This window comes from Phaethon lepturus, unplaced genomic scaffold (assembly GCF_000687285.1).
Source record: "Phaethon lepturus isolate BGI_N335 unplaced genomic scaffold, ASM68728v1 scaffold44004, whole genome shotgun sequence".
Taxonomy (NCBI): domain Eukaryota; kingdom Metazoa; phylum Chordata; class Aves; order Phaethontiformes; family Phaethontidae; genus Phaethon; species Phaethon lepturus.
The window spans coordinates 33175-56221 of NW_010538133.1; the positions used below are offsets into that span (position 1 = coordinate 33175).

The 23047-nt window shown below is 44.5% G+C and overlaps 1 protein-coding gene across 1 annotated transcript in view; it reads left to right on the forward strand.

The window, feature by feature from the left end:
- The window catches only part of LRRK1 (leucine-rich repeat kinase 1), a gene marked incomplete at its 3' end in the record, with an annotated part of 69090 nt that overhangs the window by 29852 nt on the left and 16191 nt on the right, over positions 1-23047 (forward strand). The window contains exons 6-19 of the mRNA XM_010286669.1: positions 2506-2732; positions 3266-3393; positions 3656-3819; positions 4530-4667; positions 8383-8495; positions 9632-9708; positions 13064-13193; positions 13727-13839; positions 14705-14919; positions 16966-17130; positions 19220-19392; positions 21397-21517; positions 21761-21920; positions 22562-22838. Of these exons, the coding sequence (XP_010284971.1) occupies positions 2506-2732; positions 3266-3393; positions 3656-3819; positions 4530-4667; positions 8383-8495; positions 9632-9708; positions 13064-13193; positions 13727-13839; positions 14705-14919; positions 16966-17130; positions 19220-19392; positions 21397-21517; positions 21761-21920; positions 22562-22838 (2201 nt within the window). The remainder of the gene's footprint in view (positions 1-2505; positions 2733-3265; positions 3394-3655; positions 3820-4529; positions 4668-8382; positions 8496-9631; positions 9709-13063; positions 13194-13726; positions 13840-14704; positions 14920-16965; positions 17131-19219; positions 19393-21396; positions 21518-21760; positions 21921-22561; positions 22839-23047) is intronic.

The window sequence follows — 23047 nt, forward strand, 5'->3', positions numbered from 1 at the left end:
GACTGGCCAAAGAGATATTCCCTACCATACGACGTCATGCCTGGCGCCTTTTTGGCGCCCAACGTGGGGCTCGAACCCACGACCCTGAGATTAAGAGTCTCATGCCCTCAAAAGGACTGTCGTGGTTAAGCCCCAGCCGGCAACTAAGCACCACGCAGCCGCTCGCTCACTCCCCCTCCTGCAGTGGGACGGGGAAGAGAATTGGGAACAAAACTCGTGGGTTGAGATAAACACGGTTTAATAGGACAGAATGAAAGAAGGGAACAACAATGATAATACCAACACAGGAATGTACAAGAACAAGTGATGCCCAATACAGCAATTGCTCACCACCCCGTGATCGACAGCCCGTCCCCGAGCAGCGATTTCCGCCCCCCGGCCAACTCCAGTTTATGTACTGGGCATGACGTCGTATGGTAGGGAATATCTCTTTGGCCAGTCTGGGTCAGCTGTCCCGGCTGTGTCCCCTCCCAGCTCCCCGTGCACCCCCAGCCTGCTCGCTGGCAGGCCAGCACAAGAAGCTGGACTGTCCTTGGCTGCTCAGCAGCAACCCAAAACATCAGCACATTATCAACAGCTTCTCATCCCAAATCCAAAACACAGTCCCGCACCAGCCTCTGCGAAGAAAACCAGCTCCATCCTGGCTGAAACCAGGACAGTATTTTGAAGTAGCAGTGGATACGCTGCTTAATTTGATTTCTTGTTGCTACTGGCTTGTGCTTAATATGGATGCCTTGTGGCATGACTGTGAATGTAGCTTTAGACAAACAGCTTCTGCTCTCTGCCTTGGTTTCCCCAGTGATACAATAGGTGTAATATTTCCATTCATATTTGCAGGTCTGTCCTGAGGCTTCACTAGTGAACACTTGGAAAGCACTATATCTACACTAAATACAACTAAAGTCAATTTCTAAAAAGTGCAACTGTTTGTGCTCACGTTTTCTTCCATTCTCCTAGACATTTGAACTATGTGATCTTTATTATTTGGAGTTCTGCGTCTCAAATAAGCATTTGAGACAGATCTTTGTTTCCCTTTTCTTTCTCTCCCCAAAATATATTCCTTTTAATTTTAAATTTGGAGTTAAAAATCTTAAGTTCTAAATACTGAGAATTGGAAAGCAAATTAAATTTGCTGTTGGGTCCTTGCTGCCTCCTGGTGGAGAATTAACAATCACTTCATTGTGGCTGTCTTTGGGCTGAGTTATGTCAAAAACACTTAGCTTATGAAAACGTTTTGGGACTAACATTTAAAAAATATGTATTTTGGAACATAAATCTCATTGGAACACAATGAGGTGATCTTGAAAATGAAACTTTGGGTTGTTTTCTGCAGGACGTGGTTCAGTGAGCATGGTGGTGTTGGATTGACAGTTGGACTTGATGATCTTAAAGGTCTTTTTCAACCTTAATGATTCTATGATTCACTTGCATTGATGATGGTTATGCATTCATGTTTTCTTCTGTCTAAGCTGGAAGCTGAAATAAGTAGTTATGCCTTTCACAACAACTTCTGTTTTTTTTTTCAAAAGAGGATAAAATTACTTCCTCATCTTACTGTCAAAAGCAGCATAACATTATCTAGAAAGGAGCCAAAATCATGTCTCTCAGATACTAAAATATCTTCCTAAATGATACTGAGCAAATTTATAGTGTTTAGAAATGCTTTGCAGGAGGGTGCTTGCCTTTCCTTGCCTTTTCCAGATGTTCCTTTGCAAAACCTAAACCTTCCCCAGAACAGTTTGACTGCTTGCAATTGGAAGGTTTAAGATGGAAGAGCAGTGCTTGGGCATATATTAATTATTCCAGCAACAGGTCTCCTCCTAAGACGTCATTACCACACTCAGCAGATCTGTCACTGTCATCTCTATAGATGCACAAGCAATGATGCATCAGCGTTTCAGAGGCTGACTGCTCCACAGAGGTTCTTCTGGACCTGCCTGGCCTCTGTTGGTGTTCAGAGTCCCCTGGAGATCTGAACAGCAATGCAGACCATGTCCGAGAGACAGAGTGGGGTTCAGACTGCAGAGTCTGGTTTAAGATGGTTTCCATGATCTGTCCATACCATGCTGCTAGTTCAGGGTGTGAATGAGTCTTGCGGGGCAGGGAGCCCAGTCCCATGGAAACTCACTGCACGTTGTTGGATGAACAAGCCGTTAGAGTCTGTCCAGCTCTTGGATGAGAGTGCTGGTTTCAGGCAAGGGCAGCCCACCCTTCGTGGGGCACACTGGTGCTGGTGTGTGGACTGGTGAAGAAGTCCAAGTCCCCTGCTTGCGCTTGTTCATGGTCTTTGGAGTGAGATCATGGAGCAGCTATATGGTGGGGGCTGGTGATATCCAGGCATGATTTCACCTCTGAGTCAGTTGATTTCCTAGAAGCAGATTGGAAAGTGAGCAAAATGTTTATGGTCTGTGCTCCGATCTACCAGATTCCCGGCAGCGTAACACAGGCCGAGAGCAATTGGGATTTTACTAACGTGGTTTTCTCGTCTTTCTTTGACATGCGCAGGCTTTGTGTGTGAACTGGTCAAACCTCAAACTGCCCTGGGTAGATCTGGACTGGCTGATTGATATCTCCTGTCAGATAACGGAGCTTGATCTCTCTGGCAACTGCCTGGTCTCCCTTCCATCCGTGATCCCATGGGGCCTGATAAACCTCAGGAAGCTCAGCCTAGCTGACAATCAGCTGACGGAGTTACCCAGCGTGCAGTCATCTGATGAAATTATATGTACAAGGTGTGTGCACGAGATGCCTACAGCAAACTGAACCCGCACAGAGAGCAGGTGCCAATGAGTCAGTTGTGCTTGTGTGAAACTGCGTCAGTGAAGAGCGTATGCAGGAGCTTCTGGGTTTATTTTCTGTCTGCTGCAAGGTTTAACTTAAAATTTGTCCTTTTGCATTCTCAGTGTTTCCAAGTTAGTTGTCAGGACAATTGTAGGGACTTCTATTCCCATATAGTCTCATGTTGCTTCTGCTTTTCTCCAGCTGTGGTGAGCCCCACTCCTTTAAGTCTAAGCCCTGAGCTGACCCAGATTGACATTTGCTGGCTGGTATCAATTATCTGATCTGCTGTCTATCCAGACCACTTCTGTCTGCTCCCTGGAAGGGTTAATTTTCTAAATAGGGTTTTTTGCTTTGCCTTGTGAGATCACATTCCAGCTGCTTTCATTCAGATCTAAAGCTGTCCCGGAAAAATAGATGTCTATGGCAACAGGAGTCTTTGCTAGCATTTTCTTGATGCCTGACTGAGTATCTTCTGTACTCACAGGTTACTTGAGGTCGACGTATCCAGCAACAGGCTCACTACTCTCCCTTCTGGATTCCTACATCTTAAAAACCTTAAAAAACTCATCGCTTCCAAAAACTACATGGAGAAGTTATTTGACGAGGAAAACAGTACGTACAGTCCAGTGTTATGCTTACATTCCAAGGCCTGCTCTGTACGGGAGAACCCCAGACTGTTACAATAATGACTTAAAGACAGTATTAGCTAGAGATGCTTAGCATCTCTCATTTCGTCCAAAGTAGATGAAAAGAACTGGTTGTTTTTTAGGACTTGTGAAATCCTTTGGCTCTTACCTAGCAAAGTATGCAGCATCTTGTTGGGTCAGACTGCTGTTATGCTTACACCACGTCCGCAATGTTTCGTGTTTTCTAGCAACTAATTGGATTGGTTTAAGGAAGCTGCAGGACTTTGACGTCTCTGACAACAGGTTGGTGGAACTTCCAACGGTTTTTCTATACTGCTTCAAGTCCCTAAACATACTGAATGTTTCCAGAAATCAGCTGAAAGCGTTTCCAGATCCCTGGGCCTGCCCCTTGGTAAGTCGGACTGCTCTGATAGAGTCAGAGGCTGAAAAAGCTGTTGAAACAATGCAAAAAAATATACTGTGATGCTTAAAAAGCTGTCAGATGTCTTAGGCTAAAAGGCTGTTCTGTTTCGGTAGGAGTGCCCCTGCCTGATGTAGTTTATGGGTCTCAGATCAAGTCTTTCTGAGGTTTTACCCTGTTCTAACCATGTTGATGGCCTTGGTGGAAAATTTCTAGAAACATGTCTTATGTGGATATATTTGTTTTCTCTATAGTTCATATGAGCAGAAGTATTGTTAGGATCATTTTTACAGAATGCTTGGCCTTCATTCAAAGTTAACTTTTTCCAAACCCGTGGCTAACTAGGGCATCTATATCCGCCCATCACTGTGACTTTATTCCTCATTATTACAGGGATAGCAGGAGAACTGTATACTTTGGTGAAGTGTTTGTTTATGGTTGAAAAGCAAATGGGGGTAATTTTCAAAGTAACTTTTGAAATACTTTTTGCCTACCAAGGACTTTGCCCATCAATTAAGGGAGTGCATCTCCTCAGCAATTCTGATGTGCCTGCATGCACAATAATTTATCTAGATCAAAATATCGAAAGAGATCACCTAGAATGAATTTATTAATGCCTTAAACATGTGACAGATGATCTACCTCATTATTTGAAGAGATGATTACTATTCTATGGGTGTTTTTTCTTTTATGTTTTCCAGAAATGTTGTAAAGCATCTAGAAACTCACTGGAATTCCTACCTGATACATTGACTGTTTTCTGGAAAAATCACCTCAGAGAAGTGGATTTTTCTGAGAACTCACTAAAAGAAGTTCCACCGGGACTCTTCCAGCTTGAAGTGAGTGTCATTTCTTCCTACTTCACAGTACTTCTCTTAATACCTACTCAGATCTCGAAGTCATAGCAGTGGCTGCCTGGTTAAGGTAGGAGACTACTTGCTGTTTTGAGCTGATGAACACAGCAATTGCACAGAGCTTCTGAGCAGCCTGTAAGTCCCTGAATGACTACATTCGGGCCCTCGTCCAGTGTGATATGGTATCTAGCGTTTGTCACAGGTCTTCTGGGAACTCTTTGGATGTCTGTGATTTTCAAATTTTGCGAGCGCCATTTGGGAGACAGCCACTGCCTCGTAGCTCAAGCTCCAACCATTGAAATATAGATGTACTCAAGTGTCCTCACAAAAAGTTGTGTTTTTTCTTAATCTGGCACACCAGTGTTGTGTAATTAAGGATTAGTCTTTCTATGCTGAAAATAGCGTGTTTGAATGCCCTAAACAATACTAGTTGGCATCTCTCAGATCTTTAAGCTTGTGCGTATTAAATAATCCTTGTCAATGGACATCAGAGGTCCATAGTTTTGCTTAAAAATTCTTCAGAAATTGTGGTTTCATGTGGTTTCAACATGAAATGAAGCAGAACTTGGGGGTTTCCTCCAAGCTACCCTTCCAAATTGTGAAACTGAGGGTTGTGGAGATAGAAACAGAGGTAAATCTTTGTGCAGAAGTTTCATGATTTTCACTGATCACCTCTGCAGGAAGGGTGCTGGAGTGATTGTTCATATCCATGTCTAGTTTGGACCTCAGGAGTCTGCTGCAAAGGTGCCTGTTGCTCCTGCCTGGAAGAGTGATGAGGGTTGTTTACTCCCTTAGTTGTTTTTAATGATCCCTGCAGATTTGGCTTTGCTTTCTGGTAACCATTTGTTTTCAATTGGCATTTCTCCTGAAATAGAATGAATCCTATGGACTATTGTCTCTGAAACTTGTTTTTTCTGAATGCACTAAAAATAAGCCCAGTGGGTGGGAGCTACCATGACAGATATTAAACACTAGATGGTGCTTCAAGGGCACATTTCTTTGGGTGCTGCTGCTCAGAGGCTGCAGAGGGATGTGAAGGCACCAGCACAGGGTATCAGCAAAGACGTCAGTGCAATCTCTGCTGATGGTCTCTCTTCAAAGTTAGCAAGCTTTGGCTGCCTTAAATAGTGCCAGGTCTTATCCATATCTCTTCAGCCTTAACTTCATAAAAGAAATAAATAGCAGGTATTTTCAGCCCCCCAAGGACTAGATTGTGGTGAGCAAATAGCAGGTGAAGGCCTAGATCAGCCCTGGCTTGAGCTGTAGAGTTTCTGTTGGTGAACAGGGCTGCACTCGTGCTCCAACCCTGTCCAGAAGCAGATGTGGGAAGGGGAAGAAATGGGTAGTAACGCGTTCCTACATATAATGTAGGAAACATTACATGATTATGTAGGAACAGCAGTGAACTGTCTTCTCTCTGGGAAAAGCTGAAAGCAGAGGAGACCTGTGACTTGAAAGCATGTCTCTGACCTAGGCTGGTGGGATGTGTAGTTTATCACTGTCCTTTGGTTGGTTTGTGGAGGGGTCTTAAGACTATGACCAGCTCACAGTTGCTGATATGATGTATATACCAGAAATGTGGTATTAAGAGAAGCAGAGGCCTTCTCAGCTTTCCTGTCTGTTGCCTTCTAAAGGAACCAACCATATGTGCTCCAAGCCATGTCTTAGTTCTCTAGCCTAGTTTGCTTCTCCTGAAGAAACCTGACCTTCTCTGGGTGGAAGTATTCAGGTAAGACTCTGGTCAGCTTTTCCACATCACGAGCTGGCCGAGGCAGCCTCATCTGGATGCTGCAGTTGCTCCCCTCTGGTGTAATCGAGCTCACCAGAGCCCTTTTTGCATGCTGCAGCAATAGGTTTGAAGGAAGTTGTCTGCTGCTGCCATTGTCTCATTTCTGGAGGCACCCATTCTCTTCCTGAAAGTCAGCAAAAATTGAGAAGTTAGAGATGAAAAAGAAGAGGCAATTGCAAGACAAGGACTAGTGGTCTCCAGAATTACAGTCATGAAGAGCCACAGCCAGTTGAAAGTCACTAATTTTCCCCCTACGGAGCAGGCACATAAGCATTGCACATAATCTCACCAGGCGCTCAGCTCTCCTGGAGAGTGGCCTTTGTCAGCGTTTGTGGGGGACATGTAACATGGATACGGTTGACTGAAAATGAAGCACCCCCGCTAGACCACACAGAACAAAGTTTGTGCTAATTCTGGAACACGTAGGCTCCCTTTTCTCCCGCCCCCTGCGCAGGGATGTTTCGGGGGAGAAGTCTGAAGCATTGTCATTGAACAGCCCCATGCTGATACTTGGAGAGAGCTCGACAACCAGGCGCCGAGGGAGGGCTGGGTCTTCCAACGGGAGGTTCGAGCCAGTGGAAGACTAATGATGATAAAAGCATTGGCTGTCAAGACGCGAGTGGCAGGGAGGGTTTTATAGTTTCCACGGTTTTCCAACCCTTTCCTCTAGTGGTTCGCTCTACGCATCTGCGAGTTTGTTTCCCTTTACCTTCCCCAAGTCCCACCAAGTGCTGCCCCACTCTCATCACTAGAGGGAGCGTTTTGCATGGTAATTGCCATTCCAGCAACTGCTGGTTGTCCATTGCCTATGTCACATGGATACCTCATATTTTTCCAATCTGAGAAACAGGGAGGAAGGCCAACAGACTGGCTTCGTGAGACATTGTTAATCCTGCTTGATGAAAAGGGGCATAAACCTTTTATATTATGTGGAACACATAAAACAGTTAACACACTTGAAGCTGAAGTCTGTGCTGGTAAAACATTATTTCCGTGGGATATAATTCGTTAATACAGCCGTATTTATGGCATGAGATAATTCAGCTGACATTCTGCTTACCTCTGTTTTCATGGGGGGACTTGGAGAATAAACCTGGCTGGAAATTCTACACAGAAGACTGTTTTTCAGTGGGAAATTGGATTTTCAGTCAAATAAAAATTATCATTTAAACCTTAACATTATTTTTAAAGGCAGGTGGAAGAGCAAAACCTTTACAAATCTGAATGTGAACTGCATTTGTTTCTTTTATATTTCACTTTAAATTTAAAGGAGGGCTTGTGTTTAACCTTATTCACGGTATTTGCAGCTGAGTCCTATCTGTATGGTGTTAACTGTACAAGTCAGCTCCACTGCTTGTTTTTAAAATTCCTGTCTCTAGTGTGAGGAAAAAAAAGTAGATAGGTAACTTGTATAAATCTTGGAAAATTAATATAAATCCTTTCCATTTTAATATACATGTAATAACAAAGGAATTAAAGTTTTTCATTGTGTGAGATGGTTCACATTTTGCACATTGATTTTATGCATGCACAACAGGTGTAAGTCCACTCTGGCTTTAGCTTGCACACACGTATAAGACTTCTCAGTAGGTAAATCATACTGTTCTTTTCCAGTTGGAAAAGTTTCCTCACTAAAAGTAAAATGTCCTCTTATATGGGTTGTTTCCAATTGCATCTGTCAGCAAGTAGACTAATAATCTCCCAGAACTAATAGTGGTGTTGCTTCGTGCAGAAAATATACTTGCTGGAAACAAGAAGGAAATGTTTGCATGCTAAGTAGCACGGACAGGACGTTCTGATGAATAAGATGTACTTTCTTCATGTTTCTGTCATTTAATAGCCACGCTAAAAAACCTCTTTCTGTGTGTTTAATGGACTCTGTCTTCTAACTCTAGGCTATTCCTCTTGTAGGCTTTGGTGTCCCTGAAGCTGCTGGGAAATCAGTTAGTTACATTGCCTTCACAAGACAAGTGGAATTGCAAACAACTTAAATCACTGGATCTTTCAAAAAACCAACTTGGGAAGTAAGTGTTTCTTTCAGATTTTGTCTGAGAAAACAAAAGCTGAAGAAATAATAGCAAACCCGAACCCTCCTGTAATACAAAGGGTGTCAGTAGTGAATTAATTACCTGCATAGAAGGCATTGATATCCACATACCATGTCTCTAAGTATATTGTGTGTCTGTGACAGTGACGAATTATCCTTTACTGATTCTTTGAGCATTTAGCACCCTATATCATTTATTAAGTGGATAGATTACTGATAATGGCAGTTTAATTTCAGAGCATGTAGAAATTTCTTTAACCCCCTGTGTGGTTCATCACTACAAATACTAGTTTCTTGGGAGCATGTCTTAACCATAAACCATCTGGCTGGACTGCAGTTTGTAGTTAGCGTGGGAGTATTGTTTTGGAAAAAATTAAAAACCTTTGGTTTTTAAATGGAAGTGTAACCAGCTGCAAGTTCATAGAGAAGACTGACATTAATAAGGTCATCCAATACAAAAGTGATCTTCTATTTAGAAGTTACAGTAGGGATGTTTAACAGAGAGAGTTAAAGGTCCCTTACCTTCCCCAGAACTGCACTGAATTGTGCCATACTTCTATCTTCTCATTTGGGTGCCTGTCCAGCAAGTTTTCTGGAGTGCTTATGAGTTGCTGTGTCAGTTGCAAAAGACAAATTATTGGGTTTTGAATGTCTCAGTGCATTTCCAGAGTCATGTTGTTGGGTCATCTTGTCAGAGACTCTGGTGAGAGCAGGGTATGGCAGCAAGTTGGTTCTCTAGCGCTTCTCGTGAAGCTTGTTCAATTTGCTCTTTGACAGCCTACTTAACCTTGACACCCATAAAGCCAAGGGTCAAGTGCTCTCGCTCCGGGACATGAAAGCGCTGCCTTGCAGAGCTCTGTTAATTTGCCAGGAGAAAACCATTGGGCCTGGACGAGTGTTGGCGAACCGTAGCTCTGTGATTGCGCAGCAGGTTTCAATCCCACCTCTCAAAAGCAGACAGAAACCCGTAAGAGCTTTGCTGCGAATCCCACAGCCCTGAGTGGGGCCAAACTCCGCACCGCGTCGTGTCCTGGGCATGCAGCTCCAGCAGGGTTCTCAACTGCCCCATCCAAGCTCTTTTCTCCACATGTCACCATTTTGTTTGGCCCGCAGGAGTGACGAGGGATTTAAAACAAAGCGGATTCCCTTTTTCACCACGAAGAGCAGGGTGCGCTGTGGCCCAGAGGCAGGTAAGGTACACAGCGGTGCAAATGCGGGGAAGCCAGAGCTGAGAGTGCCAGCTGAGCTGTGAAGCAGCAGGAGTCTGTGGAGTTTGGCTGGAGGGAAATCAGCGTACATTCATCTGCAATTTTAAGTGCAACAGCATTTAAATTAAGAGGAAATACGTTTAGAGAAAATGTTTCTAGAGAAATGGTGCAGCTGGTTGGTACATCGATATAGAAAGATGAAGAATGAGCGAAACCTGTTCCTTTCACTGAGCTTTTACTCTTTTCATGAAGATTATTCGTTTTGGCCAGAGCACTAACTGGTATGTTGAAGGGAAATTAACCCATAATTAGTCTTACTACTCTTAGGATTGTTTCTGTTACTGAATTTGTAAATTGCGTGTTTCTCCCTGTCTCTGTGATTTGCAGCCACAGTTTGGGGCAGAGCGGAAGAGATGTTCCGGATTAGTGCACGTGAAATCCCAGAGAGAACAAAGGAATATCTGAAGATATTTGCACTGCTTCCTGCTCTCTGTGGGATTCATCTGCATTTCTTTTTGTTTGTTTGTTTTATTTTAAAGCACTGGAGAGCTTTCTCATTCTCGGCTGCCTGAAGAATGGCTTGCTCTAAAGCATTCTTTGCAAATGGCAGAGTGGAGTAGAGCTGGCGTCTTCATGACGCACATCCGAGCAGCCCGCAGCTGCTCACCGGTGGGAGAGCCCCTCCTGCTGCAAATGCTTTCTCAGTCCCCCTGAAAATTGCGCATGATCTCAGGTCAACGTGAGTAGGTAAAATTGGTAAATGCACCAAGTACAGCCACAGCTCTAGGTTAGGACCTCCAGTCCTAACCTCCAGTCTGCTCATCTGGGAGGCAGAGGCTCTACCTGGACCTCCAAGCAAGGCTAATCCTACCTCATTTTTCTGTCTATGGAAGTAGAGGCTGCTGTGCAGCAAGTCCTGTATCTGCACCCTAAGGAGGAGAAAGGGTTGGTCTGCATTGTTTTGCGAGTAGGAAATGGAAATCGAAATGCTGTGACATCAGTGAAATGCTGAACGTGGAAAAATTGGAAAAAGAGTCTGAATCTTGCAAATCTGTGGAGGTTGACATATCCTCAGAACTTCTCCGTGAAGTGCTACAGCAGCGTTTCCCAATGGAGAGAGAAGGGCAGGAGCAGAGGGCAAAGGCAGCTAAAACCAGCTGTAAAAGGAAATTGCTGTCCTAATGGAAATTTGTACATGCTGTGAACCCAGCGTAACCCCTCTACATAAAGGAGGCGAGGATGGACTCTGCATTAGTACCATCTGAAAAACCTTGGCACGTAATGCCTTGGTGGAACTTCAAGCTGCCTGAGGTTGCCTCAGGTTGTAGGAGGGCGCAGAGTAGCCCACCTGGCTGGTGCCATGGTTGAATAGCCACAGAAACAGAGCAAAGCCAGCTCATCTTTTTCTCTCTGTTCCTCTGCCAAGAATAGCTTGGTGAGACTAGAGGATGTGGCCAAAAATTTAAAGAACATCAAGAGAAAACAGAAGCTGGAGTACATCAGCCGCTCACAGAAGTCTCCTAGCGAGGTGGGGGGCAGGTTTTCATATGATTTTACCAACAAAACTATTTACTCAAGTCTAGATTATTTAAAGAGAATAATTTATGGATGGTCACTATACGTGATTGATAAATCTCAGAATAACTTCTTGCACATGCATGTGGCGTTGGTGGCATTTACTCATCCAAAAATATAGTTTCAAGATGGGATTTGTTTTAATTTTTCTACAGTTCTTTAAAAGAAAATTTGAGCTCAAGCCAGAGAAATCATAAATAACTCATGAATAAATAATTACGATTCATAAACACCTCAAGCTTGCTTCCAATATAGTACACTCCTTTCTGCCTGGGACTCCTTGGTGAATTGAGAGTATTGCTACTATTTTAGGTGTTTGCTCCTACGTGTCCAAGAAGGACTAAATCTGTCTGTGCCTAGGTGTCTACTGAAGAGGAACAATGAAAAGTTTAAGTCCCGCGATGAGCCAGAAAGGAAGTGAATTGAATCCATGAATAAGCCTGCTGTTTTCCGAAAATAATCCCAAAGATGATTTTTTATTTGAATACTCAAAGGCTGACTGTGACACCATGCCCACAGTCCTGTCACGTATATAAAACACCCCTGCAGGCAGTGGGACTCTTATCTTACTCCTTTTCTGATCGTAGCTCAGGCTTGAAATGCTGTTAACATTACAACTGGGGCGTTTTCTCCTGAGAAAATCTCTTCCATTTTCTTCTTTTTTTTTTTTTTCTTTTTTGACTAAGTCCAGTTACAGTTCCTCAAGTGTTCTCTGTAAGGGAAGATCTTGGTGGAAGTGCAACTGTCCTATCCTTGAGGAAGGGTGTGTCTTGCATCTCAGGGAGTTACTTGTATTGACCGTGGAGGCAGCAGATGGTGCTGGTTGTATTTTCCTAATCAGAGACTCAGAATCTGCTTGTCTCTGTGTGGCCTAGTTTTCCTTGACTTTTCAGGGTGCTTCTTGGTAGATATATGTGACGCTCTTAAGACAGCAACACAATTCATGGCAGCTTTTCATGCCACTATCCCCGGAGTAATCTGTGGAGTGAAATGATGCTCTTTGGAACCAGCTGAATTTCCCTTTGTTTGAACTTCTCCAGCAGCAGCAACTCAGCCATGCAGTTGTTGCTATTATTGCTTGGGTTGCTCCCAAAATACGCTAGTTGCTACTCAGACATGTAGCAAGTCTGATGTGCCTTGAGACCTTGCAGGCTAAAACAGAACAGAGGGGCAAATGTGAGCGGTGTTTTACAGGCAGCATAGGTTAGCCATCTGTCAGCTGCAGTTTGGGTTTTCTTCTCTGTTGTTATTGACTTTGATCCACCATAAATTGCTCCAGGATGCAACGTGGGGGCCTGAACATAAATTCTGACTGGCTTCTGGATTTTCTCAGGCAACATGCAAAAAACATGTTGAGAACCACTTGAGCCCTTGGTATGCCCTTTCACTGCCGGCTGTTAGGCTGGAATAGGGGCAGTTCACAAGGTACTAACAGCTATTCAACAGCGAGAAATATGCCACTCGTCCTCCGATGTATAGTTGTCTTGGCAGGCTTAGAGTTCCTTCCTCAGCACCCCAGAAGTCCTGGAGACTGTCACCTTCAAACACGTGCGTCACCCTGATTTTAAAAAAATTGAGATGTGAGCACTGATGTTTGATTGCCATTGAATGCCGTTTGCTTTTCTGCTCTTGCTTCGTGGTGGTTCCTGCCAAGGAACATGACCTCATGTCCTGCCTACAAAGTTAAGGTGAAGGCTCTTGGTTCTGAGTCTTGGTGCCTGTTATGTTTTAAAGGTGCAATTTGTTTCCTGTCTTGTTACAGGTCCTTTTTTGGAGTTTCCAGCATTTCTGAGTGATTCTCTGGAAGTCCTTTATCTGAACGACAATCAGCTGGACTCTGTCCCGCAGTCTGTTTGCCTTCTGAAAGGTTTAACAGAACTTTATTTAGGAAAGTAAGTCCGTGTCCTGGAAAAGCTATGCAGTATTATTTCCATGTTGTTTTAGTGACCAGCCTTCTGTGGAGCCCCACCCCAGATGTCCAGTGCTTTTGAAGTCAAAAAGCTGGAAAAAGTCAGCCCCTTGTTAAAACTGTGCCCATCATTTGCTTTAGATAAGGAGGAGGCAGGCCTTTTGAATTAGGGAAGATGATCTAATGCTTTGAACACAGGCCTGGGAATCTAATGTGCCTCTAGTTCATTCTAGCTTTTTGCTGTCAGCTCCTATAACGTTAGGGTCAATAACTCGTCATTTTTGCCTTTATTTCCTCAACTATCAGTAAAGATGATTACACTTGTCTGCCTCAGAGGATAAATTGAGGTTATACATCACTTTTAGGATGGAAATTACTATTAAAGTGCTGAGTAGTCTTATTAAAATGTTAATGGAAGATTTCTGCAAGGAGAGAATAGTGTAATCTGAGAGTCCGTGAGAGCAGCTACTTACACACAAAGCCTGGTTGTTGGTAGATTTATTTGTTTTTGTACAGTAACCCTGGTATCCGAGAGCTTCCTCCAGAACTTGGACAGCTGGCTAATCTCTGGCAGCTGGATATCGAGGAACTAAATATAAGTAACGTTCCTGCAGAGATCAGAAAAGAGGGTAAGGCTGATCCTGTGTGTTCTTTATTAAATTGACTGAACATATAATGAAAATCGCTTCCTTTTAATGGTCCTGAACAGCAGCAGACAGTGTGCACCCAAGCCCTTGTTGCGGTTAACTGGAATTGCATAGGAAAACCACCTACACATATTTGCAAATTTGATAATCAGTGCTGACCTCTGGCTATATGATCAATTTAAGATAGATCACATGTTAAAACGATGACTTATAAATGCAATATTTCATTTGCAGTATGTATGCTGGATAAATTCCATGGCTTGCTTCCTGAATGTGTATATTTTAGGGTATTTAGATGGTCATTCTAAAGACTGAAGTGTTTAGGATCAGCAGTCACAGTCACATTGGAATGACTTTATTGTAAGCTGCTAGGTTTTTGGATCTATTACAATACTGTCTTCTTTTTTTGTGTTTTAATAAGAAAATCCTGTGGGAACAAATTTATTAGGAATTTATTCCTTCTCCAGCACACTGTTGAAGCCTAAATCTAATTTTAACTGGAAACATAAAAGTAGAAGGAAAAACCGAGTATTTTCCAATACTAAATTAGTATTTTATGTTTCCTTTGAGCTTCTGAAGCATACGAGCCATAGCATTTGTTTCTTCTTACAGTGCTCCATTGTAGAGTCTCAGAGCAGTGACCTTTTTCTGGGGTCTCTGTCTCAGGTTTGTCCACTAGAGGTTTCTTTGTTTATTCTCTGGGTTGTCTCAGCCCACAGCGAAACTGCAGGGAAAATATTAATTCAGCTGATGTGTCTGCAGCAGTAGGTTTTGTGTAGTCCTGCTGTACATATGCACGTTTGTAACTGCTAACCACAGATAAAGCCTCTTCACTTCCCCCCCATAGGTCCTAAAACAGTGCTGGCATACTTACGAGCGCAGCTGCGCAAAGCAGAAAAGTGTAAGCTAATGAAGATGATCATCATCGGTCCTCCACGACAGGGAAAGTCGACGCTGATTGAAATCCTACAGACAGGAAAAGTCCCCCAGATGATGCACAGCGATGCCACCATACGTACAACAAAGTGGGAGCTCCCAAAGCCAGTGGGACACAAGGCAAAGGTGAAAAACAATGGAAGATCTGTAGCCTCGGTTGGATGTTTGAGGCCTGCAGTGTCCCTTTTGGGCTGAAATTGCCTGCCCTTTTACAAAGAACAGTTTCCATTACCTGTGAGCCAAACCTTGCAAGTGACATGCTTTTAGACCCGTCACAATTCCTCTGTTTCATTTCCAGTTGGTGCTAGAGGACAGTTCTGTTTTCCTGAGCACTCAACTTTGTACCCTAAAGAGAGGGTGCCACGTGTAGGCTGCCTAAATTCTGGCTCTCCCAGCTCGGATGGTTTTTGGACACTGATTCTGAGAGAATGTTTTAAATCAGCTTCTCTAAAGCAGATTGTCCTTTCATTTGAGGCCAGAAAATGGGACATCAGTACCTAAAGCTGGAGTCCCTTGATATCAGATCTGTCCTAGATGGGGAAGGTGGGTGGAAGGTAGGATGCCTGACCTCTGGTGTGATCCAGGGATGTCTAAGGCATACCTTAAACACCCAAATCTCAGATGGTTCATCCAGGGAGTGTGTCGACCCATACTGAACTCATTTGGACAGCACTGAATTCATTCAGGCATTTGTAGGTGGCCCTGTCTACCGCCGGTGTAGTAACACAGGGATTAGAGCACACAGAATTGGTCCTGAGGTCTTGTCAGAGCTGAGGGTGTGCAAACGCATGGCTCTCCCTTCCCGGAGGAGAGCCATGACCACCAGACTGTTTTGGAAGGGATGGAGGAGCCTGCTGAGTTCAGTTATTCTACAGCGAAGAGTGCCAGGCCAGAGACAGAGAAAAAGAGCAAGCACAGCCTGACTTTTTAAAGAGAAGACTTCAGTGGGAGAAGGGATTTGTGCATTTTGTGTTGAAGAGCAATTGAATAAAATAAAATCCTAGACAGCGTCAGAGACCTGGAGTGGGATCAAGATGCTGAACAGGCTTTTGTCCCTACCTCTGAGTCTCTGTTTCCATACAGGCACCCACAGCTGAAGGTCTTTTGGATGAACAAAGCAGTCCTGGTGCTAGTTAGAGCTTGGTTTAAACAATATGGAAGTTCTTCCAGCTGTTTCTGGGAGACTTCAAACTGGGACTATGCTAGGAGATCAGAGCCCTACTGAGATACTTAGCTCCTTGCTGAAATCTCATAGGGTAACTTGTCATGTGGGATCAGTCAGTACTTGGACCTGGACCGGTAAACAGAGCCCACTCGGTGTTACATGATGCTGTGAGGATGGTGGCTGGAGCAGGGTTTAGTTTTCTGCTCAGTCACAGGCTGCTTGCCTCCCCGGTGATTTAGGGACAGAGCCTCTAAAGTATGTAGGTGCGTCCTCCTGCAACTGGGAGCCTGAATACCGTTTAAGCAGAGCACCATGCTCCCTCTTAGTGCTGTTGTGGGGCTGCATGGAGGAATGGATGCCGAGATACTTGGAAGAGAGCCAGAGCTAGAGAAGCCTCCATGTACAAGTTCCCCCCAAAATCAGTGACTCTGATTTAAAGTAGCTGTAAATCTCCCCATCTCTGGTGTGACACACACGTCAGAAGCCTCTGAGCGATGTGCAGGAGGTGTTTATGAAAGGCTTGAGAAGTTTCCCATCTCCTGAGCATCTATATTCTGTTTGGCTCAGTTAGGGCTGAGCTCAGTGGAAGTGATTTCAGCAGGGGGTTTCCTGTTCCCCACAGCAGTGGCAGATAAGTAGCTTCAACGGTCCTGTCGAGTGTGGCACAGCCAAGGATGAAACAGTTTCTGTTCAAGATGCAGTGAAATACAGGGCTCAGAATGGGACCCTTGTTTGTACTGGAGAATCCACAGCATTAACTGGAGATTTACCAGCATCAAGGGCATCTCTATCGTTTTAGCAGCAAGTAATTAGTCTTGATTTCCTGTGGGGAAGTGGTAGCCATGCTTAACAATTGCTTGTTGATTTTTCTTTCCTGGAGGCACAATTAGGACATTGAAACCCTTCTTGTGTCATACATTATGCAGGCGTAGGTTTATACTTCAGCTATTATCTCCCTGTGATTTACTGCAACCGTTTGATTTGAACACTTCTCTTTGTCTAAGTAGGTTGATTCAGTGGAGTTCAATGTCTGGGATATCGGAGGCCCAGCAAGCATGTCTACAGTCAATCAGTGTTTCTTCACAGACAAAGCATTGTACATAGTGGTATGGAACTTGGCGCTGGGGGAAGAAGCTGTGGCAAACTTACAGTTCTGGTTGCTGAACATTGAGGTAAGAAGTCACTGGTGGACTCTGGGGTATCTGTTTATCAAGTAGTAGCTCAGCACACAGATATGTGATATTACAGATTCTTTTTGGTCTGCTTTTAAAAACTCAGCAAGCTATGAATTTTGCATAGCTTTTGGAATTAATTTTCCATTACACTGTAGGCGTATCGCTATATTTAATGCTTTAAATTTATCATTTGCTTTGTTCCCTCTCACACACATCAGAGAATGAAACAAAAGCTGATTTATAAACCCTTGCTAAGTAAGGCTGAACATACTTATTTTGGAATTAGTGTTTGACCACACTGTGCTCCAAGGGGTGTTTGAAGCGTTTTCTTTCTTGTGTGGGTTAGACACATATTAGTCTTGAGGTTTTATTTTTAACACTTTAGATTCAAGTAAGCGAGAGTGTATCTCCCAGACAGCCCTCAGCTGAGACTCAGAGCTGCAGTCAATTCATTGGTGTTGGCTGATTTTTATAATACCATGTTCATAATTTTTTATAACAATGTTCTTTATTTGATATCTGTCTTAACACTACAGACACAGAAATGGGCTCTAAGCCAGTGCCTCTTAAAAAAGAAACATCTTGACATTACAAAAATGTTAGCTTAATGTTCAGCAGCAACCAAAAACCCAAACTAGGTAACAAAGCTCAAAGCATGATTTCGGTATTTCAAAAATATATGATGTGCCTGTGCCCTTAATACGTCTCAGCAAACACATTGCGTCAGAAAAGGTACAGAGAAAGGTGAACATGGTGGTTAAAGGTATGTAGAAGCTTCTGAGTGCACAGCAAATTAATAGATTAGGCCTCTTTGGTTTGGGGAAGAGGCAGATGAGGAGGGCTGCAGTAGGCTGGGTTATGTAGACTTACCAGGGGGTGAGGAGAAAACCACAAGGGAGTATTTGTTCATGATCTTTTACAATAGAAGAATTACGAGAAATTAAATGAAATAATGAGATGGTTGCTCTGAAACAAACAACAGGAAGTATCCTAAACACAACAGATAGCTAAGCTGTGGAATTTATTGGAACTACAGTGTGCTGTGGGTGTCAGAAGTTGAAAAACCAGTCTGGTGGAAGAAAAATCCATCAAGTGCTGCTAATTCAGAGATGCCGTCTCACGCTTAGGAAGATGGTGAGCTGCAGGCTGCTGAATACTGGGAGAACACACCAGGGAAAATCTCTGTGTGCCTACCCTGTGCCTATACTCTTCATTAGCTTCTAGGTGGAATATTGGGCCAAGTGGGCCCTTTGGTCTGACTTGCTAGAGCCATCACTCGTGTGTCTGCACAGGGTTCGAGTTTGGTGTCATTCAGGTTAGGAGATTTCACTGGGCATCGTAAGAGAGAAATGGATTGGCTGCAAATAAGCATATACTTCTGCATCTGAATATCCTTCTGTGGTCGAAGTCGTTTGGATCCGCAGGCTGATCCCTGCTTAAGCCTGTGCAATCCCATTGTATTTGGCAGCGTGTTCCCTGAAATCTGGATACGTTCCAGTGCTGTAATTGAATCATGGAAGGGTTGGAAGAAACCACGAGATCATCTAATCCATTCCTTTGCACTGATTCAGGATTAAGTAGATTTAGGCATTTCTAGCCGTTTATCTCACCTCTCCATATACCTCCGGTGAAAAAGTTTGTATCACTTCCCCAGGTATCCATTCTGGAGTGTAACTAGGCTTTTCCAGGATATCAGAGTTAGATCTTCTGGCTACAGGTTAAGCTAACTTCTTTTCCTTTGTCTGGGTGGACGTAGTTCCCATCATTTAGCTGACTTGTAGCAACTTAATACCACATGGCAACTCCCTTTATGTTAAGCCCTGATGTAATAAACCCAAACTGACAGCTTCCTGCTCTGCAGTAGCAGCAGATGATTAAGCCATATTCTGCAGGAGAACTTCTGTAATACCCAGATCCCTTGTTGCTGTTGTCAAGCTGCCACGACAGGTTGCCTCCATTTTATATATATTCCGTTCTATTAATGTACATGACTACCCCCTCTTAAATATTATACTTTTCACATGTCCTCACTGAATTTACCACGACGTAATCTGGATGAGATCATTGTCAGTGTTTTCTCTTACAGGCCAAAGCTCCAAATTCAGTGGTGTTAGTAGTAGGAACACACCTTGATTTAATTGAAACTAAATTCCGTGTTGAGAGGATAGCAACTCTGAGGGCATACGTCTTGGCTCTCTGTCGATCTCCCTCTGGATCCAGAGCAACCGGCTTTCCAGATATCACATTCAAGCACCTGCAGTAAGTACTTGTGCCTTTATGAAACTCAGTCACTCTATTTTATGTCACTTTAAACAATTTTGTAATACTTGATCTCCTTGGCAACGGAACTGATTTAAAGACTCATCAGCATTGCATTTCATCTATTTTTGACTGAGATAATGTAGGATAATCAGAGAGAGGTTCAGTGTAGCTCGAGAGTCTGATCATGGGTCTGAGAGCTGGAAGCTCCAAAGTCGTGACCTTGGCCAGCCTGTTTTAGTGCTTCTCCTCCACTCAGGCTTTACACCATTAAATGGTGATACAATTTATTAGTCACGGGGAGAGAAGGTACAGATTGAGTAATTCACGCTGCAAAGCTTGAGAGCATGAGTGTTACAGGGTGGGTACCATGGGGTTTAAGGGGAGGATGTGTGAGAACCTCTTGCTACCTGACACGAGAATGCAGCTCACGTGGCAGTGTTGGCAGGGTGAGGAGTGGTCAGCCCCGGGGGCCCCCGGCAGCCCAAACCTGCGCCGTCTGAGTTCTCTGGGTGTGATAAAGGAGGGATGGTGCTGCCTGGAAGATGGGTGTTGGTCACCGATCATCGGCTGACACCGATCCCTCCCTTCGGCTGATGGAGAATGCCCTTGGGGAGAGAAGGCTTCTCTGGCTGGGGAGGAAGCGGGTCTGTCAGCCAAGGGAGTGCACAGCACGGGGGGAGCGTGGATGCCGCAGGCTGGCACCGAACAGTGTGAAATCGCCGACGCCTGGGGCGAGAGCAGGCGGTGGCTGGCAAGTAAAGAAGGGTGCTGCGATGTCCTCAGCGCTTTGCATCTGCTGCCTGGCAAAGTCATCAGGAGACCTCCCACGCTCCGTTCTGCAGATGCAAGTGCTGCTTTGGGCATCCCAGCTGGCTCTTTCCCGTTAGGAGAAGTACCAGGGACCCGGTGTGAGGCACAGAGACGCACAGTGTGAAAGAGCAAGCTCTGTGGTTCAGTCTCCTCAAATCTCTTTTCCCATCACCACAGAGCATCCTATCAACCATTCTTTCTCAAGAGGACTTTCTTTCACCCTGCCACACATCCCGCACGTTCCCCTTCTTCACCTTCCTTTTCCCCTGCATTTTCTCCCGGTTGAAGTTGTGCCTGACTTGTACCTCCCCCCTCCCATGCCTCTCCTTTGCACCCCATTGTCCACCCAGATGGGGCTCCTCTGAGCGGTGCTCCGGGCAGCCGGAGGAGCGTGAGGAGTGTGTGTTGTGAAAGCCTTGTGTGGGTGAGCCCAGAGTGCTTTTACCAGCGCTGGTCCTCCAGCATCCCAGTGAGTGCACGCTTCCCAGTGCCACTGGTGGCTGAGGTTTAAGATAAAGCATATCGCTTTAGGAAAGGATTTTCTGTCTGCCACAGGAACATGTGTAGGATCAGTTAGAAAGACCTTTTGTTGGGGAAAGTGGAAGAGAACCGTTCCTATCCGGCCCACAAAAAGGTCAAAAATAGTAGGAGCTGGAGAGAGCAGGTTTTTAGCTGTTAGAGATGATGAAGGCCAGCTTTTAGGATATAAGCATCAATTCCCAGATCACAGGATCCAGCTGAGCAAGGGCCAGAATGAGGGTAGGAAAAGGTGTCTGGTAGTCATCATCGCACCTCTTTGATCCGAGGCGGGGAGAACGGGACTCGTCTCCAGCGATTGCCAGAGCACAGTGTTCTCCTCCTTCCCGTAGCCCCTTCCAGGGTGTGTGTGGCACTGAAGGGAAAAGGGTGATGACTTTGGCTGGTGTGGCGGGGAGTCCCCGGAGGTCGCGGGGCACAGGGGACAGAGCGCAGTGCGCCGCGAATGAAGCAGGCAGAGCAGAGCTTGGCCTAATACGTCTTTTCCAGGCTTCTTCATGTTTTTTTCCAAAGCTAAAAATGCTCACTGACAGCCTTCCTCCCGTTCATCTGACACGGGAGGTTTTAAGTCACTGGCAAGAGAAAGTGAGCCTGGAAGGGAAGCCTGTGTGCTGTTAAGGTTTGATAATCCTCACCCTTGCATGACTTTTGCAGTGAGCTCTCCTGTAAGACTCTGGAAGGCCTCGATGGACTCCGACAGCTGATTTTTCATGTCACTTGCAACATGAAGGACGTCGGCAGCTCAATTTGCTCACAAAAACTTGCAGGGAGATTGGTAAGAACTCTGCTTTCTAATGGTGATCCTTACCAAAGCGGGGCTTTTTGGAGGCTTCATTTTTGGTTGGGAGATGAAGTTTAGGAGTTACTGCTGATGCAGGAGGCATGTGAAGTATATAATATGGCTATCTGGCTTTGGGGAAGGACAGTACTGTAGGATCTCTGTAAAGGGAAGATGGCTTAGCCAGTTCATCACCAGCAGAGTGATTGTTGTCTGATATTTTTCTCATGTGACTTGCAGATACCAAGAAGTTACCTTAGTCTTCAAGAAGCTGTCCTTGCAGAGCAGCATAGAAGAAGTCAGAATGATGATGTACAGTATTTAACAGACAGACAAATAGAACTGATCATTGAGCAAACCCCTGGAAATGATATCAAAGACTACGAAGACTTGCAGACTGGTAGGTCAGAGCAGACCAGTAATTTCTTGGAAATCAATATGTGTGACCGATTGAAATATTCCATGAATAATAAAAATGGAGGGGAGCCCACCAGATAATTGGTGTGAAAAAAAAAAAACCCAGTTACAGGGTGCTCTACAGCTGTGTAGAGGTCACTTTGGGAATTGGTGAGATATAAAATTAGTACTGGGGCTTTGGGGAGAGGGCTGGGAAGTTTCTGGCATGGTCTGAAGCTACTAATTTATTTTTTTTAAAACAAGCTTTGTCTGATATTATTTCTGCTCTGTGAAGAATGAGGGTTGTCATAGTTTCAAGGCTGTCTTCTCTGTAGGGCCCCAATCCTGTGATCTTTACAGAGGCCTTGCTCTGCAGAAGGCAGGGAGAGCCCTTCACTGTGAGGCTGGCAGCAGGAGGGTGAAGGGCTCAGAAATACTGACTGTAAAGTGGTGAGACGTGGGTTTTACAAGTGGAGTGCCAGATAGCAGCACTGCTCAGAGAAATGTTATTCTCCTGGCTTGGCTACGTGCTGGCTATATCTGGTATGCATAAAACTGCACAGACTGCCTCATAAGCTTATTCATCTGCACTGTGGTTTCCTAATGCTGGTCTGCTGATAATCTACAATTCTTTTTTTTTTGCAGCAATTAATTTTCTCATAGAAACAGGTACACTACTGCACTTCCCAGACACAAGCCATGGCCTGAGAAACCTCTACTTCCTTGACCCCGTCTGGCTCTCAGAGTGTCTACAGAGGATTTTCAACATCAAGAGCTCCAAGTCTGTAGCTAAGAATGGAGTCATCAGAGCAGAGGATCTGAGGATGCTGCTGGTTGGGACGGGCTTCACTGAGCAAACCGAAGAGCAGTACTTCCAGTTCTTGGCCAAGTTTGAAATTGCACTGCCTGTGGCCAATAACAGGTATATTGATAATTAGAGAGGCTTCATCAGGCTGGAGAAAAATGGCCATTTAATCAGCAGATATTAACAGGCCTTGTCACTATAAGTGGTTGTCTTGACAAGGATCTTGGTATGAGAAAACATTTGAGTGCCTTTAACAGTGTAACGGAAGGCACCCATCCATTTGGGCTGTATTTCCTGGCACGAGCATCCTTTGGTCCAAACAAGCT